Here is an 18,701-nt window from a genome sequence, read left to right as displayed (position 1 = left end):
AACCCCTGAGACTCCACCAAAAAACTGTTAGAACTAATAAATCCAGTGAAGTTGCAGGATACAAAACCAAATATATAAAAATCAGTTATATTTCTATACACTAATAATGGACTATCCAGACAGAGAAATTAAGAAAACAGTAGTATTTATAATTACATCAAAAAGAATAAAATACCTAGGAATAAATTTAACTAAGGAGGTGAAAGATCACTACATGGAAAACCATAAGATATTGATTAAAGAAACTGAAGAAAAAACACAGATAAATGGAAAGATTTTCCATGCTCATGGATTGGAAGAATTTGTATTGTTAAAATGTCCACACTACCTGAAGCAATCTACAGATTCAATGCAATCCCTACCAAAATTCCAAGGGAATATTTCCACAAAAATAGAACAAAGAATCCTAACATTTGTATGAAACTGCAAAAGTCTTCAAATAGCCAAAGCAATCTTAGAAAGCTGGAGGCATCATGCTGCCTGATTTCAAACTATATTACAAAACTATAGTAACCAATACAGTAGCCAAAATACCCATTTTGTTTATTTATTTAAAATATTTTATTTGTTTTCTTGACATAGAGAGAGAGAGAGTGAGAAACCACACAAGCAGGGGGAGCAGCAAAGGGAGAGGGAGACACAGACTCCCCACTGAGCAGGGACACTGATGATGCAGGGCTCCACCCCAGAACCCTGGTATCATGACCTGAGCCGAAGGCAGACGCTTAACCGACTGGGCCAACCAGATGCTCCTAAAATAATCATTTTAAAATGTGTTACAGATTAAGTAACGCCACTCATAAAAGCCCCCAGTTAGGCTCATCTGATTTGGATACAAAGCAAAACAAAGCCTTCCATTCATCCGTAAGGCGCACATAGCCTGCCCTCAGTGTTGCCTGACGCTCCCTTCGGGCTGTGTCCCTGGCACGCAGACCTCCGCAGGCCAAGCACACCACACGCTCAGGGACTTTTGCATTTGCCATTCTCTCCACCTGGACTGACCAGTGCCTTCACCTTCTCCAGGTCTTTGTTCAAATGTTACTTTATCAGAGAGGTTTTCCTTGTTCACCATTTTTAGAACCCCCAAGCTAGTGCTATTTGCTCCCTTTCTTGCTTTATTTATTCCATAGCACTTATTAGCAGATGACTTAATACATATTTCCATATTTATTTATTCGTTGCCCATGAGGGCAGGGATTTATCGTTGTCACTACGGTATCCCCAGTGCCTTTAGCAGTGTTTGGCCTACAGAAGGCGTTCGGTACAGACTGTTGAACGAATGACAGAATTCATGATTTTATGTTTTATTCACATTTTATTTAATCCTCAAACTAGGTTATTATATAGGTAGAGTGTTTTTATTATAATGTGCTTCAAGTCCCCCCCCCAATCAATCAGGGAATACATTATAACTAAATGGCCTTTTTGGGATATTATATCCAAATGATGGTAACATTTCATTGGAGGGCTGAAAAAGCATAAAAATAATGGTAAAATTTAACATTTATTAAACACTTACAGCATTCCATTTAATTTTTACAATATACTCTATAATGTAGGCATGTTATTATTTCCATTTTAAACATGAAAAGGCAAAAAATAAGAAAAAATAAATAATTTACCTAAGATGCTATAGTCAGTAAATAGCAGAGCTGAATTCAAAGCAAGGTAGAGCTTTGACCTTGGTGCTCCTCCAGACTCCCTCTCAAAGGATGGCACCTACATCTGTAAAGAATAATTTGCTTGTACTTATATAAGACGCAGTACCTGAGATTAACTTCTGCATACTAGAAGGAACACTGGACAGAGAGCTAAAAGATGTGAGGTCAAATGCCAAATAGCTAAGTGACTTTAGATGGTTCAAGAACCATTCCAAACTTCAATCTTTCAGCCTCCACTTAAGTTGCAGAATTAAAAGAATTAAATAAGATAATATATGTGCAAAAGCTCAACAAGCTGTATTCTACAGAGTAATTTAATTTTCAAATAAACGATTCTAATGGGTGTGCCCTGGATGAGCTCTCTAAATTCATAGTCGAATGCTTTAGAAGTTTGTTTAAATTATATACAAATTAAGAATTCTATCTATTTATCTGTATCTTGTGAGAACCCAAGGTGCTCATTAAATAGCAGAAATCACCCCAATGCCTCATGAGCTGAACATACTGAAATCATGGAAAATAAATGCCAACCTCATGATGTGCCTTGCCCTCTCCTTTCAGGTGGATGGCTCATACTCTTTGGCGTGGTGCTGCGGCTGGTGGCAGCTTGTCCTGCGTCATGTGTGGTGTGCGCCAGAGACGTAACCCTCTGTCACCAGCTAACCTATATAGTAGGTAATAAAGCCAATAGCTCTAAAAAGCAGTGTTAAGGGTATCTGGCAAATTTGTTGCCATGGCTTTCATCGTGCTGAGCGCTCTCTGGGCTCAGCCTGATAGAAGTAAACTTTTCAAAGAGCAAGCCTTTCACAGGGATGAGAGACTGATAACATTATTCTACTTTCCTGTTTCTGGTGGTCTCAACCAAAACTATGTTAAGACCTTCAGAAGTAACTGAGGTATTTTGCTATTACAAAAGAAATACTACCACTTCATGCAGCCACACACTTTTTTTTAATAAAAGAAAAAAAATAAATCACTTTAATTATATTTTTGTCCACACTTTGTGCAGTTTTGAACCCTGTCACTTCCTGGAAAAAAAATATCAATGAATCAGAAACCTGAACTGCGATTGTTCAGCATTAGTAAGATTAAGTGATGTACTAGCAAAACAGATTATTATCAAAGTGCATCTAATTTTGAAAGTCTAGTCTTTTTTTATTGGTGGTAAATGAGCTGTAGAAATGCTAACAAGATACACTGCCTGTATTCATTACATATTGCTTGCTTAAGTCAACAATTTAATAAGACACCTTATTAACAAATTTGAGGAGAATGTGATTTACATTCTGATATCCAAGAAGAGATAAACAAGCTATAAGCTCTGCCAATGGAAAATTTTCAGAAACAAATCTGAGTTAAGATGGAGCGAAAGAAGATGATTTCATTTCTAAAATCCTATGACTCTATGAAAATTAAGAGATAGACGTTATCGTCATCCTTGACAGAAGAGAGACAGTTTCAAGGCTGGTTGGTTGTACACTGTTTCCAATTAGTATTGAAAATACTTAAACAGTCAAAGAGGTTTCCTGACCTCACCACATTTTTTTTTTCTGATCAGAGATAGCTGATGTCTGTAAGAAACACCGCAGCACCTTTGCATCTTCCTTCTCATTTACAGAATGCCACATTGACGAAGTTAAACTTCATAAACACTGCCTAGTAAATGGATGGCTTGTGAGTACAGCTTCTGTCTATTCCTAGGCAAGAAGTAATTGACAGGATCAATAGCCTGCTCCCTCGAGTCAACATATCCCTAGAGAACTGGGGATCCATAAAAATAAAACTCCCTTAACCCAGATCAAAAACAATATTGAGAGAAACAAAATGCTAAACTGGCCAGAATTAATAGAATTCAAATAATCAGTGATAAATACTATACAGAAAAAAACACGTCATGATTTAAGCTTGTTTGTACTGTAGAGATGGGAGCAATTCTTCCAAAAGAAGGCACCATGAAAATCCTTTTTCTACATTTTTAAAATCTCTTTGTTTCAGCAGTGTCGTCTGAATTTCATAAGGGAATTGTGATTTGCTTCCCCCGTGGCTGATTGTTCTAATATCACCTGTAGACCTCCCAGGGACAATGGACTCTTCCATCTTTATGACACTGTCATTTGCAGTCAAAACAATTTTAGCATGATAAAGATGTGTTACAATAACTCCTGATTATAATACATCTTTATTCAGTTAAAACGCTTTGATTTCTAATGACAGAGCAGTGATAGCTCTGAGGTGATTATGGTGAAGGGGTTTAACAGTTGGAAGCCCTGAGTACCACCTGTCATCACATGATGTACTTCATTGGAGGGAACAGATATTAGAGAGGAGGCCAAGATGGGCCAGACTATAATGAGAACCCCACTGACAGATCCTCAGGTTGTCTGGAGAGAATATAGATCCTTACCAAGTTGCCAACTTTTAGCCTGGAGCTAAAAAGCAGAAACCAACACTCCTTCCCACTCCTCCCACCCAACTTATACCTTTAGGTTTGAGAGAAAAGATGACTGACTTCACAGCATAAATAAACACTGCTAGTGGAAAACTGGCTATAAGCTCAAACACAGGTGTGGCTCGAGGGTGAGTCTGTCTTGGGCCCACAGGGCTGGAGCCGGTCAGTACACGGCCTCACAGAGAGGAAGCCTAAAGAGCCACTTAGCAAAAAAAAAAAAAAAAAAAAAAAAAAAAAAAAAAAAAAAATCGATGGTGATAATTCCAAACAGTGAATTAACTTTGACATAGAAAGGAACAGATGGGTTTATGTTTCTCAAATAAACATGTCATAGAAACAAAGAACATAAAAATCCATCATTCGGATAAAGAGCCAGCTTCCTCTTAAACCGAGAAATCAGGGAATTATTTTCATTGTGTTTATTGTTCTTACCCAGGTGATAAGATTGCTCAGAGGGCATTGAGTATCTCTGCTCTCCACTGTACTCCCCTCCCACTTGTGTGTATCTTGCTTCTAGTCTGTGCTTTTCTTCCCCACAGCAGCCCCTGTGACCACGAGGGTGTTAATCGTCACTGATGGAAACCTCTCCTCTATAGAGAACACAAACCTGTCCCTCTTGTTTAATCTTGCCTTGCTCTCCTTGAGCAGAAACGGCATCGAGGATGTTCGGGAAGACGCCCTGCATGGCCTCTCCAAGTTGCGGACATTGTTGCTGGAGCACAACCAAATATCCAGCTCTTCGCTCACTGATCGCACCTTCAGCAAGCTTCACGGTCTGCGGGTGCTGGTGCTTAGCAATAACGCTCTGCGCAGCTTGCAAGGGTCCTGGTTCCGGAACACCAAGGGCCTGACCCGGCTCCAGCTGGATGGCAATCAGATCACTAATCTGACAGGCAGTTCCTTCGGCGGCACAACGCTGCCCAGTCTTAGGCATCTGGATTTATCTAACAATTTTATTTCCTACATCGGGAAAGATGCCTTCCAGCCCCTGCCTCAACTACAGGAAGTGGACCTTTCTCGAAATAGGTTGGCCCACATGCCAGATGTTTTCACTCCACTGAAGCAGCTAATCCTTCTGAGCTTAGATAAGAACCGGTGGAGCTGCTCTTGTGATCTCTACCCCCTTGCCCGGTTTTTAAGAAACTATGTTAAGTCTTCTGCTCACGTGCTCAGGAATGTCAAGGACCTCAGTTGTCAGCCATCTGCCGCGGCTGTGGCCCCTGCACAGAGTGTGCTAAAGCTGTCCGAGACCAGCTGTGATTCCAAGGTTTCCAACTTCACTCTGGTTCTAAAGGACGGGAGTCCCCTCCTCCCAGGGCAGGATGTGGCCCTGCTGACTGTCGTTGGCTTTGCAGGTATGCCAGGGAGAAGTGTGCCAAGCTTGTCTCCATGTTCCTAAAGTACATTAAATGATGCCTTTCCCAGGCAATTTGGGGAAGTTTTCCAGGGCTTGTGGAAGGGAGAGGTTGTCAGTAGATGTGGGAGGATGTTGACTGACTGGCACAGGGTGTAAGAATGTCCTGTTGCAGAGAAGCTGTCCAACAGAGGAAAGGGTCTTGGACCAGAATTCAAGAACTCTAGTCTTGGTATAATAACAACCGTAATCCTAGGTCAGTTCACGTGCCATTTAGACTTCAGTTTTCTTGTCTGTAGTTGAGGAATAGTATCTACATTTTATCAATCATCCATTCGCCATGGAGCCCTGGGACATTCATTACAACACTAGAAATAGGGATTAAAAAGTGACGAGACCTCATCTCTTTTCTCAAGGTACTCACACCCGTGTGCCCCTCTGTGGCATAGTAAGAATCAGTGGGCTGAACCAGGTGCACGGAGTTGATGTTGTGCCAATCACATGAGTCCTGCTCTATGGTGGTTGTACAGCGCAGTGATTCAGTGTATGAGCTCGGCAATTAGCTACCCAGGTTTGAATCCTGGCTCCCCTCTTACTTGCTACGTGGCCTTGGGCAAGTTATTTATCCTCCCTGTGCCTTGCTTTCCTCCTATTTGGGGGTTTTGAATTCTTGCAAGATTTCTGTTTATCAACTCATTCATAAACTTGGCCCATACTTCCCCAAACCGACTAAAGAGAAGATAATTTTCAACTCTTTAATTTTTCTATGGTAGGTTAAACATTTCTTAACTATGCATCAGCTATTGTTGCCATAAAATGATACTTAGTGTCATTAGTCAAAGAGCAAATATACATGAGATTTCTTGAGTTATCTGCCTGGATGTGTGTTTTCCCCCTATGCTTGCAGTGCATGGTGAAATCCTTTGCGCTTGTGGGTAACCATGGTGATGAGGTGTGCGTGTGGTGGGGGGGTGTGCCCCAAAGCTAGAACACCAGAGGCTTTCAAATGACATCCAGGACTGAACTGATGTATTTTGAATATGTGCTATAAATAATTATTCCATAGCAGGTTTCCAGTGAAACCTGAACATCAGATTTTTAACTCCTGACAGTTACACTTTAAATCAGAATAGATGGAGACCAGCGTCAGGTCTAAACAATGGAATTACCATCGGCAGTAATCAAATTCACTTGGAAGTGAAGTTAAATCCTCTCAGAAAGATAAATTATTTTAAAAACTGTGTAACCATGTCGGTAATTATATGTGTTAAGAAATACTTTACCATAAAAGACAAAAGCAATAGGGCAGGGAGTTTTACTTTAAATGTACTAGAATGCTAGAACTCAAGTGCTAGTTCTACGGAATAATTAATAGATATTCCAATAAAACCATATACAGATGCACACGTAAACAACATGTTGTAGGGTTCCAATAGATTTGAGTAACTCGGGATTAAACAAAGTGAAATAGGCTTCTTCACTGCAGCATTTTTCTCATTGCCTTTTGGTTTCTAATGAGTGTTATGAATCCTTAACAGGAAGATAACAATGTGGAGAATTTCTTAAATTTATTTAACAAGTAACTCTTTTTTTCACAGAGGATTTCATTAAATTAGTGTTTGGTAGGGCATCATTTTGGAAATATTGCAAGAGACTAATTTTCAGTATCTTCTAGGTATTTTCTATATCTATTTTCAGAAAAAAAATTACTAAAAACTTATATTAGTGTAGAGATGGATATAAATTCTGGAAGATTCAAAGGTTTGGTCAAAATAATAGGAAGCTTATTATGCATGGACAAATTCTGGTAAGTTATAAGTATGATTATACACATATTAAGTTATAATGTGTGAAAATATCATTATGTATCTCTCATCGAGTGATTGTTGAAGGTGCTGTTTTTAGGAAATATTTTTCTTTAAAAAATTCTGACTATACAATTTATTCTATTAAGAGTCTACTCCTTCTGGGGGTGCCTGGGTAGCGCAGTCGTTAAGTGTCTGCCTTCGGCTCAGGGCGTGATCCCGGCGTTATGGGATCAAGCCCCACATCAGGCTCCTCCGCTGGAAGCCTGCTTCTTCCTCTCCCACTCCCCCTGCTTGTGTTCCCTCTCTCACTGGCTGTCTCTGTCAAATAAATAAATAAAATCTTAAAAAAAAAAAAGTCTACTTCTTCTGAGGTCAAAATGTAGTTAATAATCTATACCTGTAGATTTTGGGGAAAAGACAGAACTATAATTTGACCCCTGATTCCCCTTCCTCCTTTGGCTATAGATAAATCATCACAATTCCAGGGAATATAAATAATCATATTCAGTGAATTTAAAACTAATAAGTGGTTATTTGGCATCAAACACCAACATCTTAAAACCTCCTATTTTGTGAATTGGTTGATGAAAAGAGAAAGATTTCATGAAGCTGTAACATTTCCAACAAGGACTTATCATAAAACTTGCTTTTTGTTGTTGTTGTTTTTCCAACTCAGAAAGATTGTTAGAACACTTTTAAAAATAGCAACAATGCCCATGGCAATGAAAATTCAACCATCTTCTTAATAGCACGTTCAGCCTGCCTACAAGCTTCATTTGCTGCTTTTCGCTCTCTGTACTGATAGAAAGTGACCGTACCTTAGTGGTAATGTGATGCAGACATAATACTAGCACCAACAGCAGGAGAGTGAGTGGTTCCTCACCATTTAGACACAATTAGAGGAGTAACTTTACCCTATAATCAGATTATGCCTACTTTCATTTCAATGGCTGATGCATGTGTTTAAGAAAATTTAGGTCTTCCTTTCCTTTATTATTTGGCTTAGTAACTGCATCAGTTGTACGAAGTATTCTCTTAATGATTTTATTTTTTGGACTCCCCCACCCAACAGCTGAGTGTTGCCCTAATAGGGCAATATTGAACCAAAACAACAGCAGTAGCAATCATAACCATAAACCACAATGACGATTCACTGAACCTTACTATTATCAAAGGACTATTTTAAATGCCACATATATTATCTCATTTAATTACTGAGTGGTATTAATCATCCCTGTTTGATAGGGGAGGAAAAATAAGGCTCAGAGGGGTTAAAAAACTTGCCCAAGCAAAGTGTCAGAACAAGGCTTTGAATCCTGAGTTTTCTTACTCCCTGTAAGACATACAGAGTGTTTCTAAAATTTTATTATTTTTATATGTTTTTAAAATTTTAAAGCCAAAAGTCTAATTTGGGATTACCCTAGCTCCAGGCAATAAAATGTCTGATCTAAGTTTTGCTACTACTTTTTAAAAATGTTGTGTCTTTAATAGAAATTAAATTATTTCAAAATGTGATAGCACTAAAAATACATTGTCAAAAAAATTAAAGTGGGGCCCATAAGACCTCAAGATATGGCAAACTACCCAAAGGTTGAGGGTTTTTTTGTTTTTGTTTTTTGTTTTTTTTAACCAGAGACTGCTGTTCACTTTGGTTAACCTTCATCTTTAACAGAAAAATGAAGCAATCATGCCTGACACGCTCTCTTTTCTTTCAAGTTCAAAAAATACCATCATGTTTTCCTTAAAGTTGTCTGCAGTGGAGGGAACCAGGCATGGTGCAGTCAATCACAAAGTCTAAAATGCTGATGTCATCTCTTTCACTGGCCTCATTTCCAGAGTCAGGAAACTGGGTTCTCCAGGGGAACTGACTTGCCTAAGGTCACACAGCAATTTATGGACAGAGCTGGACTTAAAAAATGGGGCTCCTAACTTAGTTGATACTTACTCCATGTCTTCCTCATCACCATTTTGGGGATTTGTGAGATTAAACCACTCAGTGCATTTCATTATTAGAACTCATAAACAGAATCCCTTCTGTTTATTTAAGAATTCAATAAACATTTCTGGTGTGCCTGTGCCAAAGTTGAGGGTACTGGAGTTATAATGTTGAACAAGACTGAAAAGGTCCATTTCCTCTCCGTGCTTAATTCTATCTAGCGCTGGAAGACAGACAGTGAACAAGCAAGCAAGAAAGTGAGCACAATAATTTTATGCTGTTATAAGGGCTAAGAAAAAAGGAAATGACTGTGACTGAGAGGGAGTTGGGGTATAATTCAAGAGACTTTGGTTTGAACATCTAGGTGGTTGAGCGTGCCATTTGTCAAGATGGGAAACTGAAGTAGAAATAGGTTTGTCTCTGCATGTGAGTTTGAGTAACACTGCCCTTTACAATTTTATTCAGAGGATAAGCTATACATACATAGAACATGAAAGGGCAGTGCCAGGCAGTCTGAGATTAGACGTCAGTCATTATTTTGTGGGAGTTCATAGAAGGGAGAGATCTTCGCAAGATGGAAAAAACAGCAAAGGTATCAAGAAATTTAGAGGTACTGATTTAGTTTTTAAAGGATAAATAAATTAAAAAAAACCCCAAATTTCAAATAAATAGAGATAGGAGAAAGCACTGCTGGCGTCACGAAGGGCACACACAAAAGCTTAGACACACCTAAGACTAATGGATTGCAGAGTTTGAAACACAGTGCTTGAATAATGAAACATGAAAAATCAGGCAGAGGAGGGAGGTTATGGCCAGACTGCACTGAGTCTTGGATGCCCAGGAGTTTGGCCTTTATGCTAATAGAAAGTCAATGACTTTTTCTGAGGTAGGGGGTGAATCTTTAGGGATGATGAAAGTATGGCTTTAGGAGGAGGTTATAGTATTTGGGAATTTCAGGGTATGTCCTAAATGTAGTCTATTTTTATTCACTATGGGATTAAGAAATAGGAAATTTGGTTTCCCATAGGCAGAAGAAGAATTTCAGTGCAAGAATTATTTTATCTTGAATGAATCTCAGTCCATGAAAAAAGAAAAAAGACCTTTTTTCTACCAAAGACATTCCAGATGGTATTTTTCTTATAATTTTTAATAGCTACAAAGAGAGATCCAAATTAACCAACAGAACAATGTTGATTAAATAGCCTCTGTCTGGACTGATATTTTTCTACATGGTGATAGGCTTCCCACCCATTCTGATGCCCTTTAAGCCATTAACCTTGATATTTGTGGATTTCACATTTGGTGATTTATATGTTTCTTCCTTTGATGTTATCTTTTAATGGTCTCTCTATTTGTCACAGGAGCTGTTGGTCTCACTTGCCTAGGTTTAGTTGTATTTAACTGGAAACTCCGACAAGGCAAAGCAAATGAACACACATCAGAAAACCTTTGTTGCAGAACCTTCGATGAATCCCTGTGTGCTCATGAGGCAAGAAATTACCACGCTAAGGGATACTGTAACTGCCACTTAACTCAGGAAAACGAGATAAAGGTCACGTCCATTGTGGGGTCTAGAAAGGAAACGCCGCTTTTACAGGAAAACAGCCATCAAGCAGCACTGGCCTCTGAGTCCACAGCCCTTGACGGATCATTTAGAAACCTGAAAGGTAAAGACCATGGGGCAGACAGCACTTTCTTCTGCTTTGGTGGCAGATTGCTGCAGTCAGGACGTGCAGAGCCTCCTGGGAATATGGCAGCTTTTAATGAAGCAGGCTTACTTACAAGATATTGTCCAAAGAGAGTTAAAAAGCTAAGGAATCATGAGCCTGGGGAAGTCCAACCTCAAACTCTGCCACAGCATGTAACAAGAACAATAGGTGAGTTGTCTTGTTTTAGGAAATCTCACTCTGTTTAAATTCCTCTGAAAGACATAATCTCCTTTAATTTTCTCTACAGTAGAATGCTATAAAAATCATTGCGTATCACCAGTCTATCCTTCTTCTAAAGATACTAGATGTGTGTGCGTGTGTGTGTGTGCGTGTGTGTGTGTGTGTGTGTGTGTGTGTGTGTTTGGGGTAAGGTGTAGATGAGGACTCCCCTACCCTCAGAAGCTGAGAGTAAGTATATCTCATGCCTGCTGGAAAGTGAATTTTGTGACCCAAAACCTAACAAGTTTTTTTTTTTTTTTTAAAGAAAAGAAGGCATTTAAATAGCAATATGCTGTTAAGATTTATGGGAGGCTGAGTATCGGCTTCTATTCCAACATCCTTCGAACTCTAATGCCAATTCTGCAGTAAGCACCCTTCTCAGAGCATGACATGTTAGAAGAATGGGCCTTCTCATGCTAGTGATTCATTTCAGGAATGATGTCAAGACACACACTTTGCTTGCTGAGCTGTCAGGGATGATAACTTCCCAGTCCAGGGAAAGTCAGGACTTAATTCATCGTCCCCATGTTGGGAGCCAAGTGAATCTGGCCGTGACATCTACCCACTGTACATGGGCAATGTCAATATTTAGAGGGAGGCAATGAATTAAATGTCTTCCTTTTCCTTCCTGAATAGTAAGGTGATGCTTTCAGGCTCAGCAGTGAAAACTTTGACAGCTTCTCTGTAAAGAGGTTCCTGTCATTTATTTCATTTAGTTTACAATAAGCAGAGCTTTCTCTCAGAATATGAATGGTGGAGAGACTGCACCAAGAAATTCTCACCATGGGGATATGGCCCTTAAGATGGATATGGCGACAACTGGAAAAGAATGAAACTGTATGTTATCTCACGTGTGGCATAAGGCAGGATGTGGCTTTATTCCATTGCATTCCCCAGACTCCAGTTCTTACTAGTTTCTGGGGACTGATGATTTGACTCAAGAGAGAAATACCCAAGAAAAAAAAGACAACAAAACAAAAACACCTGCCATAGAAACCAGATCAGACTGGCTTTATTTTAGAAAGAAATAAGCACTTACCCTTTCAATAGAGTCACACCTCAGGCAGATGTTTAGCTTTGTCCAATGCCTTAACTTTTCTGTGGGAAATTCTTATACTGAAGGGAATGTTGTCTCAACCATTTAAAACCCAGTCCCTTGTTTTACACAGAGAACACATTTGTTTGTCAAATCAATACATTTACTATTAAGAAAGACTTGAAATTCTGCTACATGCCAGGCATTGTACTGGAGATAGAGAGGACAGGTATGGGAAAGAAAACAACCAAGGCCACACCTACTTTAGAACAGAAGTCAGTAAGAGTCAATGTCACTCAGATTTTGTCTTCAAACTTGGAAACACAGAATCACAGTATTTCAGGAGTAGGGGAGATTTAGAGATGGTCTAGTCCAATAGTTCTGAATATTTATCTTTGAGTCACAGAACTCTCTTAGAATCTGATAAAAGCTAAAATTCTTTCCCCAGAATAATTTTATACCACCATAAATTTCCCATCTAAGTCTTATCTCTTGATACCCATTGAGTAAGTAGCTTCTCCAAGGTCCCCCAGAAAGTTGAAGGCAAATCTTAAGAGTTAGATGCTAGTGTGAAGCTTAGCTCATGTCTTCCTATCTCTGAACAGAAATACTTCCTTCCTTCCTCTGGATAAAACAATTTCAGAAGACAAGAGAAAGTATATTGATAAGATGTAATTTTAAACTTAATATGCATTGTGGTTAAGAGGGTAGGGTTTAGTGTCTGACAGACCTGGGTCAAGTTCTGTACATACCATTAGTGGACATGTGATGGGGGGGAAAGCATTTCACCTCTCTAAGCATCTTTCCTCATCTGTAAAAGGGATAGCACAACAGGACCTGCCCAGTCGATCAGATCTCTTGTGAATATTAAATGAGATAATGCAGGTACAGTACTTAGCACAGTGCCTGGCTCTTAGTAGATGCTTAATTAATGGTAAATATTACTATTATTTTTGTCATTAGTATTATTTAACAGGTATCATTAATATCAAATTAACATGTACCATTTAAAATTCACAGATAGAGTTTCCTGCAATACAGACCAGGCCACTTCCAAAATACTCATTCACTTAACAAATATTTAATTAATACTATATTAAGTGATGGTAAATAAAACAGGTATGGTCTCTGCTTTGATGAAGCCAGTAGTATCACAGGTATTTCTTTTTTTTGTTGAGGGTATCTGGTGTTTGAAACCTAAACACTACCGAATATGGTATTGTGTTCTTCCTAATATTTAGTTCCAACTGGGAAACTAATGCAGAAAAAAATTGTGATGGCCATTTGAAGAGAGCTTAGATATTATTTATATTTAAAGCTAACCTAACCAACAACTAATGTAAAGATGTGCAACTACGAATGTTTGTATTTCTAATTCTGTAACTTTTAAGTCAGCATCACAACCGATCAGAATGTGGTCATAAAGAGCAGCTTTGTAAACGCACTAAACTGCCCAAAGTCTTTTGTGGGTTCGGTGAAAAATTAGGAAGTATTCAAGAATTGCCATAATCAGAGGAATCATTTTGGTACCTTTCATAAGGTTTCTAAGCATCTGTTTGGTTGGGGTAATAAAACTCTGCTCTGTGCCAAATTTCTGCATTTATTGTTCAGCAGATATCAACGGTGACACATTTAGTAGAAGATATGCAACATCCGCTTCAGTGTTGGCAAGAGAAAGTCTTGAAAAGCATTTAACAAATGAATCATGGCAGCCTCCAATAGAAAAAAAAGACAATGGCTTACAACCTCACAGGCAGAGACATTTTATTACAGGCTCATCATCCAAGCCTTGTGAGCCTGAAGAACATTGTGTACAAAAGATCTTACAAAAACATAGATCAAAATATGATGATCCTTGTGGACTGTTAAAATGGAGCAGGCCTAGCTATTTCCAGCCAAACAATTCTCTTATCTGTAAGTATGTGCCCTGTGATCAATTTCAAGATTATGTGAAAGAAAAGAAGCCAAATCGTCAAGAACATTCAAAAGCCAAGAAAGAGCAAATCCAAATTAACAGTGCGATAGAAAAATTCCTTATGAGTGAGGACAACATGGAGTTATCAAGGTTATCAACAAAAATCAAGAAAACATATTCCCCTAAGAGGGTTAGCTTCTGTGATCCTGATTTAGTAGAAAAAAATAGTCTGGCGATGTCATCTAAAACATCAACCCACTGGAAAGAGCAGAAAAATCAAAGTAGCCACCTGACCACCTCGGATCTCAAAAAACGTGGCAATCCTCAGGAGGGAAACAAAGGAGGAAAATGGCCTACTGATCCACAGATTCTGAAAAAGAAGAGAACCAATCAAACTGACCTCAAAGGGAAAATTAAAAAACAAAATTCAAGGATAAAATTAAACTCACACCCTTTCAGGAAAGTCAAAGTCCATCCAGAAAAATCCTTGCCAGAACTCCCAAAGAAATGCAAACAAGTATTGTTACTGCCGAATAAATTACCCAAAGCTTCTCAGAAAGAAGCCAATATAAACCTTGTGTCCTCTGCAGATTTTCCCCAACAGCCAGAGAGTAGCAACTATGTTAAACTCACGTCAGAGAGTATGCCTCTCAAACATGCTCCAAAGCAGACCTCATATTACCAAGAAAACACTAAAAAGACTCCTCTCTTCAGTGCTAATGACTTACCTGTAGTCACCCAGAGCTCCGGGGAAGGCAAATGTCACCCTAATGGCCTCATTCCTGATAGCAATTCATCAACACTGCCTCTGCCCACACCCATCCTAGCTGATCAAAGGCATTCAAGCTCTCAGTTTTCAACTGAGCAAACTGAAGGTGCAACTCTCCTTGCATTGGAAGTGCATAGGTATTTACCAGCTACTTGGGAAAATACAGAAAGTGATGTTTTACCACCCAGCATTTCCAGGGGGTCTACTGACCAAGAGGCAACAGAGCCCACTGAGCGCATGGAGCAGGACAAATCAAAGACAGTTGAGCCAAATCAGTTTTCTTCGTTCCTGGGGAATCAAACACAACTTGCAGGTGTCCACAAGACTGACCCCTATAAGGAACATACTTTAAATCAAAATGAAACTTTGAAACATGTACAGCAACACTCAAGTCATGAACAACTTGGAAATGAGGAAAAAATGTTAATGACCGAATGGAAAATACCATGTCAAATTGTGGAAGGTTGTATCATGGATGAGGGAAATGATGTAGGAATAAAACTTCCTCAAACAGAAACTGAGGATTCCTCTCTCATTTCCTCTGAGACACAAGCCACAGGCGACCTAACATTGATGAAGACAGATTCTATTTCTTATCGAAATAGAACAGAGACTCCCAAAGAAATCAGTACTTCTCTTAGTACTCAAGCCATTTGGAATCTAACCAACAGCAGCAAAAAAGAAATTGATGGCACAAATGCATTGCCCAGAGATGATGGCACTGAAACACTACGGATAAAAATATTAGGGAAAGAAGCGAAGAAAATGCTGGATGAAAACAAGGCAGATTCTAGTACATTAATCAGGACCGCACAGATGACCTTAAAAGGCAGCAGAAAAGAAATGCAGCAAACTTGGGAGAATGGAAAAAGTGAAAAACATATGTTGTATGATTCAAGCTCTGCTGAGGCTACTATTACAGCTAAGGATTTGAGTATCACGTGTCCCCCTGAAGCTGAAAATAGACCTTCGTGTAGCGAAATAGATCTTCGAATTAACTGTAATATGCAAGATTTAGGAGAAGTTCAAAACATTCAACCAGATGCAGGTAACAGTGCACATAAAGGAGGTGCAGTGACAGTGAAGACGCACCAAGGGCTCTCCTCTTCATCTGAGTTAAACGACATTAGTTTTGAGACAAAAAATAAGGTGCCTCTAATTCCTAGAAGAACAAATGAAGCTGAAAACTCCGCTCCAAAACCTACACAGTACCCACCATCTGTTGATTCTGCTAATGCATCACCTTTAGAGGCAGAACTCAACTAATAATCATTTTCTATTTTCGCTTTCTTCAAAAGGACACACAAACACCCCCTAGTCTTTGCAAGCATTCCAAATGCATTATTTTGGTGGAAAATTCCGCAGTAACTCTATGTTATCAATGAAATAAAAGTACATGGCTGGATATAATGCAAAAATCAAAGATGGAGCCACAAGATATGTTTGACACAATTAACCGAATTTGCTTCTCTGAGGAATGGAAAAATGGGAAAGAAAAGTTTTGCCTAGTTCTGGAAAAGAAAGCAAACATTAAAAAAAAAAAAAAGCCTTAAGCAAATGAAAGATTAAATAAGAAAAAAGTACTTGAACAGATTTACACTTGATGTTTATTTTATGGAAATTACTATACACATCTCAATTAGTGGTATTACAATATTGCTTTCTACACAGATGATTATATATTCATATTTGTGCCTGATCTGTTTTCCTAATTATGGTATGAAAATAAAAATTGAGCTTTGTTTGTTAACTGTAGTCTAGCTGATATGCATATTGGTATATTTCAACCATTTGCAACTGTTGTGCTGACAATTATCCTAGATCTTAAGTGGATTTTTTTAGGACCTGTTATTTCTCTAAGAGAAAAGAATTAAGGATTTCCAGGGGTTGTAGGCTTTCTGTAAATCCTGTAAAATCCTCTATATCCACTAGGTGGGGATCTCGGCTTCAATCATTTTAGAAGAACAAATGGGGCTTTAAGATCAACACAATGGATCCTGAACAAAGGGAATTTTAACAAGCTTTATTGCCAATTGTTATTAACTTAAGATTTTGAAAACTAAATAACCTGTTAGTATGTAAGCTTTCAAGGTTTGATCTCTTAAGTTTAGCATGTCACTATTGTTTGGTGTGAGTACTCCTCCTTGTGCACAGGAATTAAATGTCCTTAAAAATATGAGATTTAAAAGCGGTAGTAGAATAAGCATCTCTCATTCAAAGCTACACTTATTGGAAAGATAGAGGTATACTCAATTTTATTTTTGATATCCCAGTAAAACATCGAAAGCATACCTTCATGGTATAGAATATTATATTTTACATTTCCTCGTGGGAAAAAAGGTAGTACTTTCTCTTCCTCTGTATCTAATATATTTTTACATATTTTATATATTTATGTAGATTCTAATATATTTTTATATAACAGGATCTTTATATCTACATTCGGCAATATTGTACAGCCTAAAAGACTATAGAACAATGTAAATATTGCTTACACGCCCCACCCCGCCTATCTTCTGTTTTCTTTCCTATTCAGAATTGCCAGCAAATGATGTAACTTTCTTATTTTGAAACTCCCTAACCTTATTCCCTCTCTTCTTTCTGTTTTCTCCCTGGATTCAAAATTTCCTTGCTTTTAACTCCAACTCCTCTCCCCTCTATTTTTGTTCAGCCTCTCTGCCTGAGCTTAGCTCCTATGCCATCTGTCTGCCTCCCCTGATCCCACTTCATTTGGTTAAGCGCCTTTAAGGTGAGAAGAGCATCTATGCCAACTTCTTGCACAATAACTTTATTCTAATTGACAGTTCCCTTAGTTTTGTAGACCAGGTTGGTTTTTTTTTTTTTTTTAACTCTTGGTAGCAATCTTTATTTTTTCTTTTCTATGCTTTTTTTTTTCTTTCTTTTTTTTAAAGCACCTTTGCCTTACGGCAGACTGCTTGGCTTTGTTCTCTCACTGCCAACAATACCCCTGATACCTAACGGCCTTGGGAGTACTCTGGTCACTAGCTGATTCTCAGAAGGCAGGGATGACAGCTCTCCTGGGCTACTGCCTCTTTTCCATTTCGTATATCCAGAATTTCACCTTCTTAGGACGTTGTTTCCTTTGAAGTAGTTCTCAAGTTTACCCTTGCTCCTGAATCCCCATGGTAACCATTGTAGTCTTTGTGTTGTAATCAACTGGATTAATGCAATAGCAGCCCAGCTGGAATGCTCTCTGACTTCAGTGTCTTTGGTTTCTGTTTCAGCCCACTAGCTCTCTGCCTTTGCTGGGCACAGATCGCCTGACGTGCTTGCTAAATGCAAAGTCCCAGGCTCCATCCTAGACATTTTGATGCAGTAGCTTTAGAATGGGGCCTCAGAATCTTTGTCTTGAGAAATATTCCCGGGTAAACTGGAGTATGTAATATGCAGCCCGCACATTAAGAAACAATGCTCGACTATCCCAATCACACTAGAAGATAACTCAGTGCCTGTCTCACTATAGGAACCACGTATAATTCTTTAAGTTATCAAATCTTTTCATACCAAATTCACATGAATTTTCCAAAAAAAAAAATTACTTTCATCATACTTCTGCACTGCTTTAGAGACAAAAACACAATTGCCTGGAATCTCATATCCAACTTCCCTATCCTGGTTTCCAAAGCTTTCCAAAATCTGATCTAACAGGACTTTTTCCACCTCTCACTGTTTTCCAACCAGCATTTTCCATTTCCTATAGGCCGCTGTTCTCACTGTCCTCTTCTATCTTTGTAGGTCTCGACTAAGAAGACATATATAGGAGATAATAATGTGGTTCACATTCAAGGAGTGAGGCAAAGACAAATATGAAAGAAGGAATGAGT

At 38.7% G+C, this 18,701-nt stretch overlaps 2 protein-coding genes across 3 annotated transcripts in view; one reads left to right on the top strand and one right to left on the bottom strand.

The window, feature by feature from the left end:
• TNNI3K (TNNI3 interacting kinase) overlaps positions 1–18,701 on the bottom strand; it is a 300,692-nt gene that overhangs the window by 57,004 nt on the left and 224,987 nt on the right. The gene's annotated exons all lie outside the window — the stretch shown is intronic.
• LRRC53 (leucine rich repeat containing 53) lies at positions 2,174–16,122 on the top strand. The gene is made up of 4 exons (XM_045802279.2): positions 2,174–2,336; positions 4,650–5,465; positions 10,570–11,085; positions 13,787–16,122. The coding sequence occupies exons 1-4, from the start codon at positions 2,174–2,176 to the stop codon at positions 16,120–16,122; spliced, it is 3,831 nt and encodes a 1,276-aa protein (XP_045658235.2).

The sequence above is a fragment of the Ursus americanus genome, chromosome 12, assembly GCF_024610735.1.
Source record: "Ursus americanus isolate L20-20 chromosome 12, mUrsAme1.1.p, whole genome shotgun sequence".
Classification (NCBI taxonomy): domain Eukaryota; kingdom Metazoa; phylum Chordata; class Mammalia; order Carnivora; family Ursidae; genus Ursus; species Ursus americanus.
Note: the sequence above shows the minus strand (reverse complement) of the source record. Positions and strands in the feature narration are given on the sequence as shown.

What these genes read in the sequence shown, in the direction of transcription:
- LRRC53 (XM_045802279.2), top strand. Translation starts at nt 2,174, where the DNA reads ATGGAAAATAAATGCCAACCTCATGATGTGCCTTGCCCTCTCCTTTCA. An exon ending in CCAGCTAACCTATATAGTAG is followed by an intron (nt 2,337 to 4,649) that starts GTAATAAAGCCA and finishes TCTTCCCCACAG; the next exon opens with CAGCCCCTGTGACCACGAGG. An exon ending in GCATGTAACAAGAACAATAG is followed by an intron (nt 11,086 to 13,786) that starts GTGAGTTGTCTT and finishes ATTGTTCAGCAG; the next exon opens with ATATCAACGGTGACACATTT.